The 14,522-nt window shown below is 44.1% G+C and overlaps 1 protein-coding gene across 1 annotated transcript in view; it reads left to right on the top strand.

Moving 5' to 3' along the window:
• Positions 1–12,196, top strand: part of LOC109889512 (protein BANP-like) — a 70,263-nt gene extending 58,067 nt beyond the window's left edge. The window contains exon 13 of the mRNA XM_020480980.2: positions 10,092–12,196. Within this exon, the coding sequence (XP_020336569.1) occupies positions 10,092–10,208 (117 nt within the window). The 3' untranslated portion in view covers positions 10,209–12,196. The remainder of the gene's footprint in view (positions 1–10,091) is intronic.
• The last annotated feature ends 2,326 nt before the right edge of the window (positions 12,197–14,522 follow it).

The raw sequence follows: 14,522 nt of genomic DNA on the forward strand, positions 1-14,522 counted from the left end.
CTCCTCTGTCCTCCACTCGTTACCTGTATTAATGGCACCTGTTTGAACTTGTTATCAGTATAAAAGACACCTGTACACAACCTCACAGTCACACTCCAAACTCCACTATGGCCAAGACCAAAGAGCTGTCAAAGGACACCAGAAACAAAATTGTAGACCTGCACCAGGCTGGGAAGACTGAATCTGCAATAGGTAAGCAGCTTGGTTTGAAGAAATCAACTGTGGGAGCAATTATTAGGAAATGGAAGACATACAGGACCACTGATAATCTCCCTCGATCGGGGGCTCCACGCAAGATCTCACCCCGTGGGGTCAAAATGATCACAAGAGCGGTGAGCAAAAATCCCAGAACCACACGGGGGGACCTAGTGAATGAGAGCATTTGGATGATCCAGAAGAAGATTGGGAGAATGTCATATGGTCAGATGAAATCAAAATATAACTTTTTGGTTAAAAACTCAACTTGTCGTGTTTGGAGGACAAAGAATGCTGAGTTGCATCCAAAGAACACCATACCTACTGTGAAGCATGGGGGTGGAAACATCATGCTTTGGGGCTGTTTTTCTGCAAAGGGACCAGGACGACTGATCCGTGTAAAGGAAAGAATGAATGGGGCCATGTATCGTGAGATTTTGAGTGAAAACCTCCTTCCATCAGCAAGGGCATTGAAGATGAAACGTGGCTGGGTCTTTCAGCATGACAATGATCCCAAACACACCACCCGGACAACGAAGGAGTGGCTTCATAAGAAGCATTTCAAGGTCCTGGAGTGGCCTAGCCAGTCTCCAGATCTCAACCCCATAGAAAATCTTTGGAGGGAGTTGAAAGTCCGTGTTGCCCAGCAACAGCCCCAAAACATCACTGCTCTAGAGGAGATCTGCATGGAGGAATGGGCCAAAATGCCAGCAACAGTATGTGAAAACCCTGGGAAGACTTACAGAAAACGTTTGACCTCTGTCATTGCCAACAAAGGGTATATAACAAAGTATTGAGAAACTTTTGTTATTGACCAAATACATATTTTCCACCATAATTTGCAAATAAATTCATTAAAAGTCCTACAATGTGATTTTCTGGATTTTTTTCCCTCATTTTGTCTGTCATAGTTGAAGTGTACCTACGATGAAAATTACAGGCCTCATCTTTTTAAGTGGGAGAACTTGCACAGTTAGTGGCTGACTAAATACTTTTTTGCCCCACTGTAGATGTGGTTAAATTGACACTGCATATATGATAAGCAGAGAGTAGCAGTAGCGTAAACGAAGGGATGGTGGGTGGCGGGACACAATGCAGATAGCTCTGTTAGCCAATGTGTGGGGGAACTGGTGGTCGGGCTAATTGAGGTAGTATGTACATGAATGTAGTGTTTGTGACTATGCATATATGATAAACAGAGAGTAGCAGCAGCGTAAAAGAGGGGTTGGGGGGGGCACACAATGCAAATAGTTTGGGTAGCCATTTTTTTACCTATTCAGGAGTCTTATGGCTTGGGGGCAAAAACTGTTGAGAAGAAGCCTTTTTGTCCTAGACTTGGCACTCCCGTACCGCTTGCCATGTGGTAGTAGAGAGAACAGTCTATGATTGGTGACTGGGGTCTTTGACAATTTTTAGGGCCTTCCTCTGATATCGCCTGGTACAGAGGTCCTGGATGGCAGGCAGCTTAGTCCCAGTGATGTACTGGGCCATACACACACACTTCCCTCTGTAGGGTGATTAGTTTAATCACGTAAATATAATTAACTAGGAAGTCGGGGCTCCAAGGAAAATATTCAGATTACAAAGTTATAATTCTCCTAAAATAACTTTCAGATATTTTAACATCTGATCAATTAGTCTTCTAATTAATGAATTATTCTTTACCTCACGTTAGTCTCCTTCCAAACGTCTTAAATTGTTGGTTATCTGAACGAACCGTCTTCACTGTGAATCATCCATACGTCAATTGTCTCAATCATTTATTTATTAACTAACAAAATAATCACAGAAATGCATAAACAAACAAACAAAGTAGATATAGTTACAAAGAAATGATAGGGGTTGTGCCCTAGTGGGCTAAACCGGTATGGCGCAAAATACAAAAGACACCACACAGTTGATAATTCTAACAATTGAAATGCTAATCCTTTGCACATGAACGCTCACTCATTCGGGAATAATTGCAATCAATATATATATTTACGCTCAGTGTGTCATCGTGATCTCTGTGCGTCCCTGGAGTCTTTGGTTAGAATGGATATTTCAGAGTAACATACAGAAATGTTCTTATAGATCGATGTTTCGGCAGTTGTCGGTCTTCGCGTTCAATGGTACAGAATTCCTAGCTGCAAACTAGTAATTAGTATCAAAGATTTGCTCTTATTCTGTCGGTATCGATAGTCTCAGAGTTTAACCAAGTGGTATGTTTAAAAGATTCAGCAACCATTACAACCTTAGCTCCCTCGATGGTCGAGGTACGCATGGTCTCTACTCAAACCTTAGCTCCCTCTGTGATCGAGGTACTGGTCTACTGGGAAATTCCCAAGGTGGGTGTTATATCCAAAACCATAGGAAAGGGCTGTCCCACGATGACAGATCAATGTCTGTGCTCATGGGGCGGGCCTATGACTTAGTTAAACTCCAAAGGGAATTGGAGTTTCCTTCATTAAACAGTTTAAAATCACATTACATAATTTCACAAATAGTTTCATCTTTACTCATTCATGTTGTACAACAATTAGATGCAAGCCTCACAACTGAGACTCTTGTATAAACTGAGTTCTGGTAATGTGGCTGTATTGTCTCCCATGAGTTTCACAAACATTAAACGAGTTGGACCGGTCGTAGCTGGATTCTCTCCCGACCGTGTACACATTCTCCAAAACATGGACATTGTTCAGTTCTCAAGTTCTATGATGTAGAAGAGGTTCCTTTGATCTCCTGTGAAACCTTCTCTCTATACTGTCTGGCCATGAGGAGAGAGACTCCTCTAGGAATTTATGACCTGCGATAACAGAGCCTGGGTTTAGGGGGAAGAGAGAGAAGTTGTGAGAGAGAGGGGGGGGGATGGTGAATAGAGGGGGATGGTACTCGCTATCCCCAAAGAGGGCCACGTCATGATACAGTCGTGGGTGAAAAGGGAGTACAGGAGGGGACTGAGCACGCACCCCTGGGAAGCTCCAGTGTTGGAGCTCACCTCCTGGGGGCGGCCATTCAGGAAGTCCAGGATCCAGTTGCAGAGGGAGGTGTTTAGTCCCAGGATCCTTAGCTTAGTGATGAGCTTTGAGGGTACTATGGTGTTGAACGCTGAGCTGTAGTCAACAAATAGCATTCTCACATAGGTGTTCCTTTTGTCCAGGTGGGAAAGGGCAGTGTGGAGTGCAATAGAGATTGCATAATCTGTGGATCTGTTTGGGCGCTATGCAAATTAGAGTGGGTCTAGGGTTTCTGGGATAATGGTGTTGATGTGAGCCATGACCAGCCTTTCAAAGCACTACATAGTCATTTAGGCAGTTTGCATTCACGTTCTTGGGAACAGGGACTATGGTGGTCTGCTTTAAACATGTTGGTATTACAGACTCAATCAGGGACATGTTGAAAATGTTAGTGAAGACTGCCAGTTGGTCAGCACGTGCCCGGAGCACACGTCCTGGTAATCCATCTGCCCCACAGCCTTGTGAATGTTGACCTGTTTAAAGGTCTTACTCACGTCGGCTACGGAGTGCGTGATCACACAGTCGTCCAGAACAGCTGATGCTCTCATGTATGCCTTAGTGTTGCTTGCCTCGAAACAAGCATAGAAGTGATTTAGCTCATCTGGTTGGCTTGTGTCACTGGGCAGCTCGCGGCTGTGCTTCCCTTTGTAGTCTGTAATAGTTTGCAAGCCGGGGGTAGTACGATTCAATCTTAGGCCTGTATTGATGCTTTGCCTGTTTGATGGTTCGTTGGAAGGCATAGCAGGATTTCTTACAAGCTAACAGGTTAGAGTCCCGCACCTCGAAAGTGACAGCTCTACCCTTTAGCTCAGTGCGAATGTTGCCTGTTATCCATGGCTTCTGGTTAGGGTATGTACAGTCGTGGCCAAAAGTTTTGAGAATGACACAAATATACATTTTCACAAAGTCTGCTGCCTCAGTTTGTATGATGGCAAGAATGTTATGAAGAGTGATCAGATGAATTGCAATTAATTGCAAAGTCCCTCTTTGCCATGCAAATGAACTGAATCCCCCAAAAACATTTCCACTGCATTTCAGCCCTGCCACAAAAGGACCAGCTGACATCGTGTCAGGGATTCTCTCGTTAACACAGGTGTGAGTGTTGACGAGGACAAGGCTGGAGATCACTCTGTCATGCTGATTGAGTTCGAATAACAGACTGGAAGCTTCAAAAGGAGGGTGGTGCTTGGAATCATTGTTCTTCCTCTGTCAACCATGGTTACCTGCAAGGAAACACGTGCTGTCATCAAAGGCTTTGCACAAAAAGGGCTTCACAGGCAAGGATATTTTGCTGCCAGTAAGATTGCACCTAAATCAACCATTTATTAGATCATCAAGAACTTCAAGGAGAGCGGTTCAATTGTTGTGAAGAAGGCTTCAGGGTGCCCAAGAAAGTCCAGCAAGCGCCAGGACCGTCTCCTAAAGTTGATTCAGCTGCAGGATTGTGGCACCACCAGTACAGAACTTGCTCAGGAATGGCAGCAGGGAGGTGTGAGTGCATTTGCACGCACAGTGAGGCAAAGACTTTTGGAGGATGACCTGGTGTCAAGAAGGGCAGCAAAGAAGTCACTTCTCTCCAGGAAAAACATCAGGGACAGACTGATATTCTGCAAAAGGTACAGGGATTGGACTGGGGTTAAGTCATTTTTTCTGAAGAATCCCCTTTCTAATTGTTTGGGGAATCCGGAAAAAGTTTGTCTGGAGAAGACAAGGGGAGCTCTACCATCAGTACTGTGTCATGCCAACAGTAAAGCATCCTGAGACCATGTGTGGAGTTGCTTCTCAGCCAAGGGAGTGGGCTCACTCACAATTTTGCCTAAGAACACAGCCATGAATAAAGAATGGTACCAATACATCCACCGAGGGCAACTTCTCCCAACTATCCAGGAACAGTTTGGTGACGAACAATGCCTTTTCCAGCATGATGGAGCACCTTGCCATAAGGAAAAAGTGATAACTAAGTGTATAGGGAAACAAAACATTGGTATTTTGGGTCCATGGCCAGGAAACTCCCCGTATCTTAATCCCATTGAGAACTTGTGGTCAATCCTTAAGAGGCGGGCGGACAAACAAAGCCCCACAAATTCTGTCAAACTCCAAGCATTTTTTATGCACGAATGGGCTGCCATCAGTGTGGCCCAGAAGTTGATTGACAGCATGCCAGGGCGGATTGCAGAGGTCTTGAAAAAGAAGGGTCAACACTGCAAATATTGACTCTTTGCATCAACTTCATATAATTGTCAATAAAAGCCTTTGACACTTATGAAATGCTTGTAATTATACTTCAGTATTCCATAGTAACATCTGACAATAATATCTAAAGACACTGAAGCAGCAAACTTTGTGAAAATTAATATTTGTGTCATTCTCAAAACTTTTGGCCACGAATGTACGTAAAGTCACTGTGGGGACGACGTCCTCGATGCACTTATTGATAATGCCAGTGACTGATGTGATGTCAATGCCATCGGAAGAATCACGGAATATATTCCTGTCTGTGATAGCAAAACAGTCCTGTAGTTTAGCATCTGCTTCATCTGACCCTTTTTTTGGTAGACTGAGTCACTGGTGCTTCCTGCTTGTAAGCAGGAGGATAGAATTGTGGTCGAATTTACCAAATGGAGGGCGAGGGAGAGCTTTGTACGCATCTCTGTGTGTGGAGTACAGGTGATCTAGAATTTTTTTCCCCCTCTGGTTGCACATTTAACGTTGATAGAAATGAGGTAGAACTGATTTAAGTTTCCCTGCATGAAAGTCTCCGGAGGGCCACCTCTGGGTGAGTGGTTTCCTGTTTGCTTATTTCTTTGTACAGCTGACTGAGTGTGTTCTTAGTGCCATCATCTGTCTGTGATGGTACATAAACTGCCACGTAAAGTATAGCTGAAAACTCTCTAGGCAAATAGTGTGGTCTGCATCTTATCGCAAGATACTTTACTTCAGGCGAGCAAAATCTAGAGACTTCCTTAGATTTTGTGCACCAACTGTTGTTTACAAATATGCACAGACCGCCCCCCTCGTCTTACCGGAATGTGCTATTCTATTCTATGCGGGTGCAGCGTATGTCCTTCTAGCTGAATATCCATTTCATCATTCAGCCATGATTCCGTGAAACATAATATATTATAGTTTTGTCCCGTTGGTAGGATATTCGTGATCGTACCTTGTCTATTTTATTGTCCAATGATTGCATGTTGGCGAGTAATATTGACGGTCACGGCAGCTTTCTCACTCGCCTTCTGCAGATCCTTACAAGGCACCCCGCTCGATCTCCTCTGTACCTACGTCTCTTCCTCTTGCAAATAACTGGGATTTCGGTCTTCTCGGGTGTTCGGAGAATGTCATGTGCGTCCTGCTTGTTGAAGAATCTTTGTCTAATCCGAGGTGAGTGATCGCTGTCCTGATATCGAGAAGCTCTTTTTTTGCCGTAAGATATTGACAGGCTTTTTTGCCGTAAGCTTCTGGGTACATTGGCTTCAATACAAAACTTAGGAGGCTCATGGTTCTCACCCCCTTCCATAGACTTACACAGTAATTATGTCAAGTTTTGGAGGATGTCCTCCAACCCATCAGAGCTCTTGCAACATGAACTGACATGTTGTCCACCCAATCAATGGATCAGAGAATTAATCTAGTACTGGAAGCATAAACTACAGCTATCTAGCCCTGCAGTGCATAAAATGTGGTGAGTAGTTGACTCAAAGTGAGAGAAAGAGAATATTTGAAGGAGAAGCAAGTGAGAGAAAGTGGACAAGCTAACTTGTTTAGCCTACTCAAACACTCTGCTCAAACAGAGGGATGCTATGTTAGCTAGCTGGCTATGACTATCCAACACAACACTGGAGCTCTTCCAAGTCAAGGTAAGCGTTTGGTTTTACAAATGTATTGCCGCCGGTGTAAGTGCTAAACAGCTTACTGACTCTACAACGTTAGTGCATGATTGTAGCGGGTTTACTAACATGTTAGTTCTACTAGCTATGTTGACTGACGTTACTTTAGCTTATAAGGTGACAATGATGAAGGCTGTGTGTAGTGGTGATATTGGTAGGCTTGGAAAGTAGTTTTTTCCGCCTGGTCACATACAGCTGATATGCTGTGCATTGAAGTCCACAAGCGATGGGACAAGGTGAGAGGAGGAGAGCGCATAGATGTGATAAGGAATACAACATGGCTGCTATGAAAGTGAACTGTGTTTACATGTGATCAGGGGTCTATTCATTCTGCTGATTCTGTTGAAAAGCGTTTCTTAAACGGAAGCAAACAGAACAAAATTTGTAAAAAAAAATCCAACTCGTTTGCAACTGTTGGACTAATGACTACACCCTCTATCAGCTAGATGCAGGCAAGAGTGTGCAAGGTGGTATTGAATGTGTCACTGTCCGTCATAAATTCTTTCTCTCAACCTATGTGCACCTATGTTGTAAACTTTAATTCATAGGCTAGGTTGTTGCAACCTCATGATAGATATAGGGAAAATTTTACTATCAAGTAGTAGCCTAAACCCATCGCTGTTACATTGTGCTGGGCGAATGGAATATGAATGAAAGTCATCCAATATGCTGTAATAGAAAAGGCCTCCCTCATCTTACTGCTGTGGAGCAGGTTATGTGTTGGCAATCCTCTAGTGTTTTACCTCTGTTCCTAGAGAGTTGAGCTGAGTTTACTGCTGTGTCCCGGTGCAGCTGCACTACATTGAGAGTAAGAGAATTTAAAGATGCAGCTCAGTTTTTTTTTCCTGTGTCCAAATTGGGCTTAGTTTGTGGGCAGGGTGTGGTCAATGGTGTGTTACATTTTTTGCTGTTTTAAAGCTACTTTCCTGTAATTCTACACATTTGCCATGAGGCAGAGAGAAACAAATTCTGTTTTAAGGCTAATTTCCTGCATATCTAGAAAGTTTTGCCATGGGGCTGAGGAAAAAATAGCAGTTTTTAAAGCCATTTAAGTTAACACTGAATATTTTCCCACGCTAAATCATTTTCCAAAATGCAGAAAAAAAACCTGCAGGTATGCTGTTGGGGAGAACATTGGCATCTCGGCCAGGAAAGAATGACTCAACACGGTTCTCTCTCTCTCTATGTGCACAGTGACTCTTCCTTGACTCATCTTTTACTGGGGTTTACCCATTCCACCTCTCCATGCCTCTCAGATCAGAGGTTGGCCCAGGAGATAATACATCTGCATTTTATTAGAGACTATAGCCCTTCCCTGGTGAGGATGACAAGCACGCGGATGAGCTTCCCTGAGACGATTTCTGATATTTTGTGCAGAAATTCTACGTTTGTGCAAAATACAGTTTCATCAGCTGTCCAGGTGGCTCGTCTCAGGCCATCCCACAGGTGAAGAAGCCAGATGTGGAGGTCCTGGGCTGGTGTGGTTACATGTACTGTCCAGTTGTAAGGCCCTTTGGGCGTACTGCCAATTTCTCCAAAACAATGGAGGCGGCTTATGGTAGAGAAATTAATATTAAATTCTCTGGCAACAGCTCTGCTGGACATTGCTGTAGTCGCATGGCAATTGCACGCTCCCTCAACTTCAGACATCTTTGGCATTGTGTTGTGACAAAACTGCACATTTTAGTGGCCTTTTGTCCCCAGCATAAGGTGCACCTGTGTAATTATCCTGCTGTTTAATCAGCTTCTTGATATACCATACCTGTCAGATGGATGAATTATATTGGCAAAGGAGAAATGCTCACTAACAGGGATGTAAACAAATTTGTGCACAACATTTGAGAGATGCTTTTTGTGCGTATGGAACTTTTCAGCTCATGAAACTTGGGACCAATATATTTTTGTTCACTATATTTCCTCTTCAACAAAATTGTTTGAATAAGGCTTGAAATTACTTATGCTTTCTAAATATACATGGTATAATCAAATGATAAAACCACTAACCTTCCTTATAACTGTAAAGTACATATTTTCTTGATAAAAAAAATCTGCCCCCACCGCTGTGAATGTCACACAGAGATCTAGCTCATTAGGAACTATGACAGTGTTTTTTGTTTAAAATCTATTAAGCATTTTAGATTAATGGCTATAAATCAATCTCTGAATGTGCTATAGTGATGAAACCACTCTCCCCTGCTGTGCTACGATGTAAGGATTTCAGGCATGTGCTTTGTCATATGGTTCAGCCATGAGTTGATGGACAGTCGGAAGAGTGAATTAAATGGTAGGAGGGACATCCAAGCTTAAGTGGTTTCAGGTTTCACATCCTATGTCACACAGGTGCACCAAAATATACTACTGTGTCCTTGGGAACCTAGGCTATTGCTCAGTGTACACAGAACGATTTATAAGTAAACATGTCGGTCTGAACCAGTACCAGAAACACGCATGTCCCCTAAACAGAAGACTTTACATCTAAGAGGTTTGAAGACGTGCATCCATAGATGCTATACTCCAAATTTGGTGCTGAGCGGTTCTGGAGAAGACATTTTAAAGTAGTCAACGTCATGAACATTTTTCCAAATTACATGAAAAGCATACTGCATGATCTGTTCGATTTTGATTTCTGATATTTGGTAAGGATTACAGAAGAAGCTCATCCTAGGTCGAGGTGTCAAAATTGTCCTGATGGTGCCGCTATGGGACCATAACTTGAACCCTGCAATGTCTGCTTGCAGCTATATTTTATAACTTGTCTCTCTCTTTCTCTCGCTCTACTTTGGTTTCATCTTCATATTCCCTCTCTCTCCACCTCTCCCCTCCAACTCACTGCTCTGTCTCTCTCCTTCCTCTGCTGTCCTCCTCACTCTCTCTTCCCTGGCTTCCCTATATTCTCCTGCATTTCTCCTACCCCTCTTGCCTCCCTTGTTTCCTCCCTCCCCATCTCTTCCTCCCGCCCCCACTCCCCTTCTCCTGCCTCCCCTCCTTTCCTTCCCCAACTCTCTGTTCCCAGGCAGCAGAACTGGCCCCAGCCATGCAGGGTGAGATGGAGGTGAAGGAGGAATCCATCCATCTGCCAACAGGGGAGAATGGGGAGGTGGTGCAGATCGTCAGTTCTGTGGGCACCTGAGGGCCTGGGGAGAGAGATGGCCACCACAGAGATACAGAGGTGTGGATGAAAGGGATGGGGAGTGGGGGATTCAATAAATAAAGACAATTAAATGAACAAACAAATAAGAGAGAAAAATGAGCAAATGTCAACAGAACAGATCAAGAGAAGTGTTTTAGTTATTCCTCTGATTGATTGTCATCATCAGAAGAGGACCTGGCCTGGGATTAAACCCCACCCATGAGGGATGCTGCTCAGGCAGACAGACCCTCACTGGCTACACCTCAGCACTGGAAAAGCATGGAGCTATCATAAATTAAGCTGATTGGCTCAATTTACATTTACAGTAGGCTACGCTAACCCCCTAGACACGTACTTTACACAACCAATACTGTTCTGTTCTCCTCTATAGCATCCTGCAATCGTGTCATGTTGGACTGCTGTGGAAAGTAGTACAAGCCTAAAACGGGCACTTATTCATGGTTGAGTTTTCATGATTGTCCATAATTTCTGGTCTGGACCCCGGCTTTCGTTGCCATCTTTTCCCAGCTTGTTTTCATATTGGTTAACCCACATACAGTGGGGTCCGAAATTATTGACACCCTTGTTAAAGATGAGCAATAATGACTGTATAAAGTAATTAAATTACTGAGCTATATTGTTTGCTCAAAATGTGGTAATTATATTTTATACTAATACAATTGCTCAAATGTTTTGTAAACTCAGCAAAAAAAGAAACGTCCTCTCACAGTCAACTGCGTTTACTTTCAGCAAACTTAACATGTGTAAATATTTGTATGAACATAACAAGATTCAACAACTGAGACATAAACTGAACAAGTTCCACAGACATGTGACTAACAGAAATGGAGTAATATGTCCCTGAACAGGGGGGGTCAAAATCAAAGTAACGGTCAGTATCTGGTGTGGCCACCAGCTCTTCCACCAAGGCACCAGCAAATTTCCAGACATTTCTGGGGGGAATGGCCCTAGCCCTCACCTCACGATCCAACAGGTCCCAGTCGTGCTCAATGGGATTGAGTTCCGGGATCTTCGCTGGCCATGGCAGAACACTGACATTCCTGTCTTGATGGAAATCACACACAGAACGAGCAGTATGGCTGGTGTCATTGTCATGCTGGAGGGTCATGTCAGGATGAGCCTGCAGGAAGGGTATCACATGAGGGAGGAGGATGTCTTCCCTGTATGCGACGTTCTTGCCGGTGATGTCTGGTGTCTGCCTTACAACAGGCCTACAAGCCCTCAGTCCAGCCTCTCTCGGCCTATTGCGGACAGTCTGAGCACTGATGGAGGGATTGTGCGTTCCTGGTGTAACTTGGGCAGTTGTTGTTGCCATCCTGTACCTGTCCCGCAGGTGTGATGTTCAGATGTACCAATCCTGTGCAGGTGCTGTTACACGTGATCTGCCACTGCGAGGATGATCAGCTGTCCGTCCTGTCTCCTTATAGTGCTGTCTTAGGCGTCTCACAGTACGGACATTGCAATTTATTGCCCTGGCCACATCTGCAGTCCTCCTGCCTCCTTGCAGCATGCCTAATGCACTTTCACGCAGATGAGCAGGGACCCCGGGCATCTTTCTTTTGATGTTTTTCAGTCAGTAGAAAGGCCTCTTTAGTGTCCTTAGTTTTCATAACTGTGACCTTACTTGCCTACTGTCTGTTAGTGTCTTAACGACCGTTCCACAGGTGCATGTTCATTAATTGTTTATGGTTAATTGAATAAGCATGGGAAACAGTGCTTAAACCTTTTACAATGAAGATCTGTGAAGTTTTGGGATTTTTACGAATCATCTTTGAAGACAGGGTCCTGAAAAATGTGCGTTTCTTTTTTTGCTGAGTTTATTTGGTCCCATATTCCTGGCACGCAATGACTACATTGAAAATGACTTACATGTAGAGTATCCAGAGAGAAATAAATGTTTTGTTTTTCCTGCTGTATTTCTGTGGAGGACACATCCATGTGAATAAAATATTTTGTGTTGCCACAAATGTAAGTTTTGCTCTTACATTTCAACTGTATTTTCATCTTCTCTTTATAGACAGTGGTCAACAAACTCCAAATCAATCTCAAGAGGTTCAAGATGTACAGAAATATGCTTCTGTGGAGATGTTAAGAGAGTGGAAGGGAGCGCTCACTGCTCAACACTTGGGTGTTTGGGTCCATGGTGTGTGATGATATGCTATTGCTGTGCTATTTTTGAGCTAGCCTTTGTTTTTCAATTTACATTACTTTAAGAACCTATCTTTTCTAAGAGGAAAAACCAAACCAACATGAATGATGGCTGTGCCCAGCTGGTGGCTGTCCTATCGCCTCAGGCCACAAAATATCAGCTGACATTTTCTATTAGTTAGCCAACTATTCTACATGTTGAACCGCCAGTGTTTGTCGACACCCAGCAGGTGATCTACTGCCCACGACGTTCATGTTAGTCTTTCTTCCATGTGATGTAATCCAGGTAAACAAACGTAACACTTTCTGGTAAACAATTAACCATGATACACTGATAAAGATTCACATGGAGTTAGACATGCTCAGGAGGAATAGATTATATACATCCACAGTGGAGTTATATTACAAGATGGCTTACGTTATCTGATGGAAGTTTCCACACTTGACATACTCGTATGGATTAATTGAACAGATCACTCATTCTTTTACTCACTCCCTTCACAAAACACATCCTGTGTGTGTGTGTGTGTGTGTGTATGCACACCTGTTCATGCATACAGTACATGTCGGGGTGTGTGTGTGTGTAAGGAGCGATTCTATTCCAGATAAATTGGGCTCTTCGGCGCACTTTAGTGCATATGGGAGATTTCCCAGACACAGTGTGATGTAATGATGTACAGTATTTTGGAGCAGCAGCAAGAACCAGTCGTACTAGGAGAGCAGAACTTGATAACATCTGTTGTTTCCCTTTATTTTCTCTCATTCTGTCTGCCTACGCTCTGTCTCCTCTGTTTCAATCCCACTCGGTTTCTCCTTTCGTCTCGCTGTCTTCCTCTGTCGAACTCTGACTCTCACACACTCTTTGACACTGTAGAGCAGTACGTTTTGGCATGGGCAGTCCCAGCCTCCCCCTGGCCTGCTCTTCCCTCCTCCCTTCCCCCTCTGAATCCAAGGGGGACCTGGCTGTCCTATCCCCTCTTTCCTCAAGATTAGCTAACAGCCTTGGGTGTAACGGCCTGGATCCTTCATGTTTTACAACCCTGGGCCCTGGCAACTGCATGGGCCTTCTGAGCTACGGAAACCTGCTGAACCTGCAGATAAATGATGCAGGGACGGGGTGGCTAAGTTTGGAAGAGAGACTAGAAAACCGGGCACCAGGATAAGGTGACTAAGGGGACAATTACATTCAGCCATTTTTTTGGGGGGGGGGGGGTCTTGCATTGGAATTACATTGAATTATGCTCATCTTTTTGTGGAACGTTTCATTCCAAACTCATGGGCATTAATATGGAGTTGGTCTCCCTTTGCTTCTATAACAACCTCCACTCTTCTGGGAAGGCTTTTCACTAGGTGCTGGAGCATTGCTGCGGGGAATTGCTTCCATTCAACCTCAAGCATTCATGAGGTCGGATACTGATTTTGGGCATTTAGGCCTGGCTCGCAGTCGGTGTTCCAATTCATCCCAAGGGTGTTCAATGGGGTTGAGGTCCGGGCTCTGTGCAGGCCAGTCAAGTTCTTCACCGATCTCGACAAACCATTTCTGTATGGACCTCACTTTGTGCATGGAGGTATTGTCATACTGAAACAGGAAAGGGCCTTCCCCAAACTGTTGCCATAAAGTTGGAGCACAGAATTGTCTAGAATGTCATTGTATGCTCTAGCGTTAAGATGTCCCTTCACTGGAACTAAGGGGCCTAGCCCGAACCATGAAAAACATCCCCAGATCATTATTCCTCCTCCACCAATCTTTAGTTGGCACTGTGCATTGGAGCAGGTAGCGTTGTCCTGGCATCCGCCAAATACAGATTAGTCAGTTCTTGTGTTGACGTTGCTTTCAGAGGCAGTTTGGAACTCTGTAGTGAGTGTTCCAACTGAGGACAGACTATTTGTACGTGCTTCAGCACTCGTCGGTCCCGTTCGGTGAACTTGTGAGGCCTACCACTTTGCGGCTGAGCCGTTGTTGCTCCTAGATATTTCCACTTCACAATAACAGCACTTACAGTTGACCAGGGCAGAAATTTGACAAACTGACTTATTGGAAAGGTGGCATCCTATGACGGGGCCACATTGAAAGTCATGGAGCTCTTCAGTAAGGCCATTCTACTGCCAATGCTTGTCTGGGGAGATTGTGTGGCTGTGCTCGAT

Source organism: Oncorhynchus kisutch, linkage group LG4 (genome assembly GCF_002021735.2).
Source record: "Oncorhynchus kisutch isolate 150728-3 linkage group LG4, Okis_V2, whole genome shotgun sequence".
NCBI classification, from domain to species: domain Eukaryota; kingdom Metazoa; phylum Chordata; class Actinopteri; order Salmoniformes; family Salmonidae; genus Oncorhynchus; species Oncorhynchus kisutch.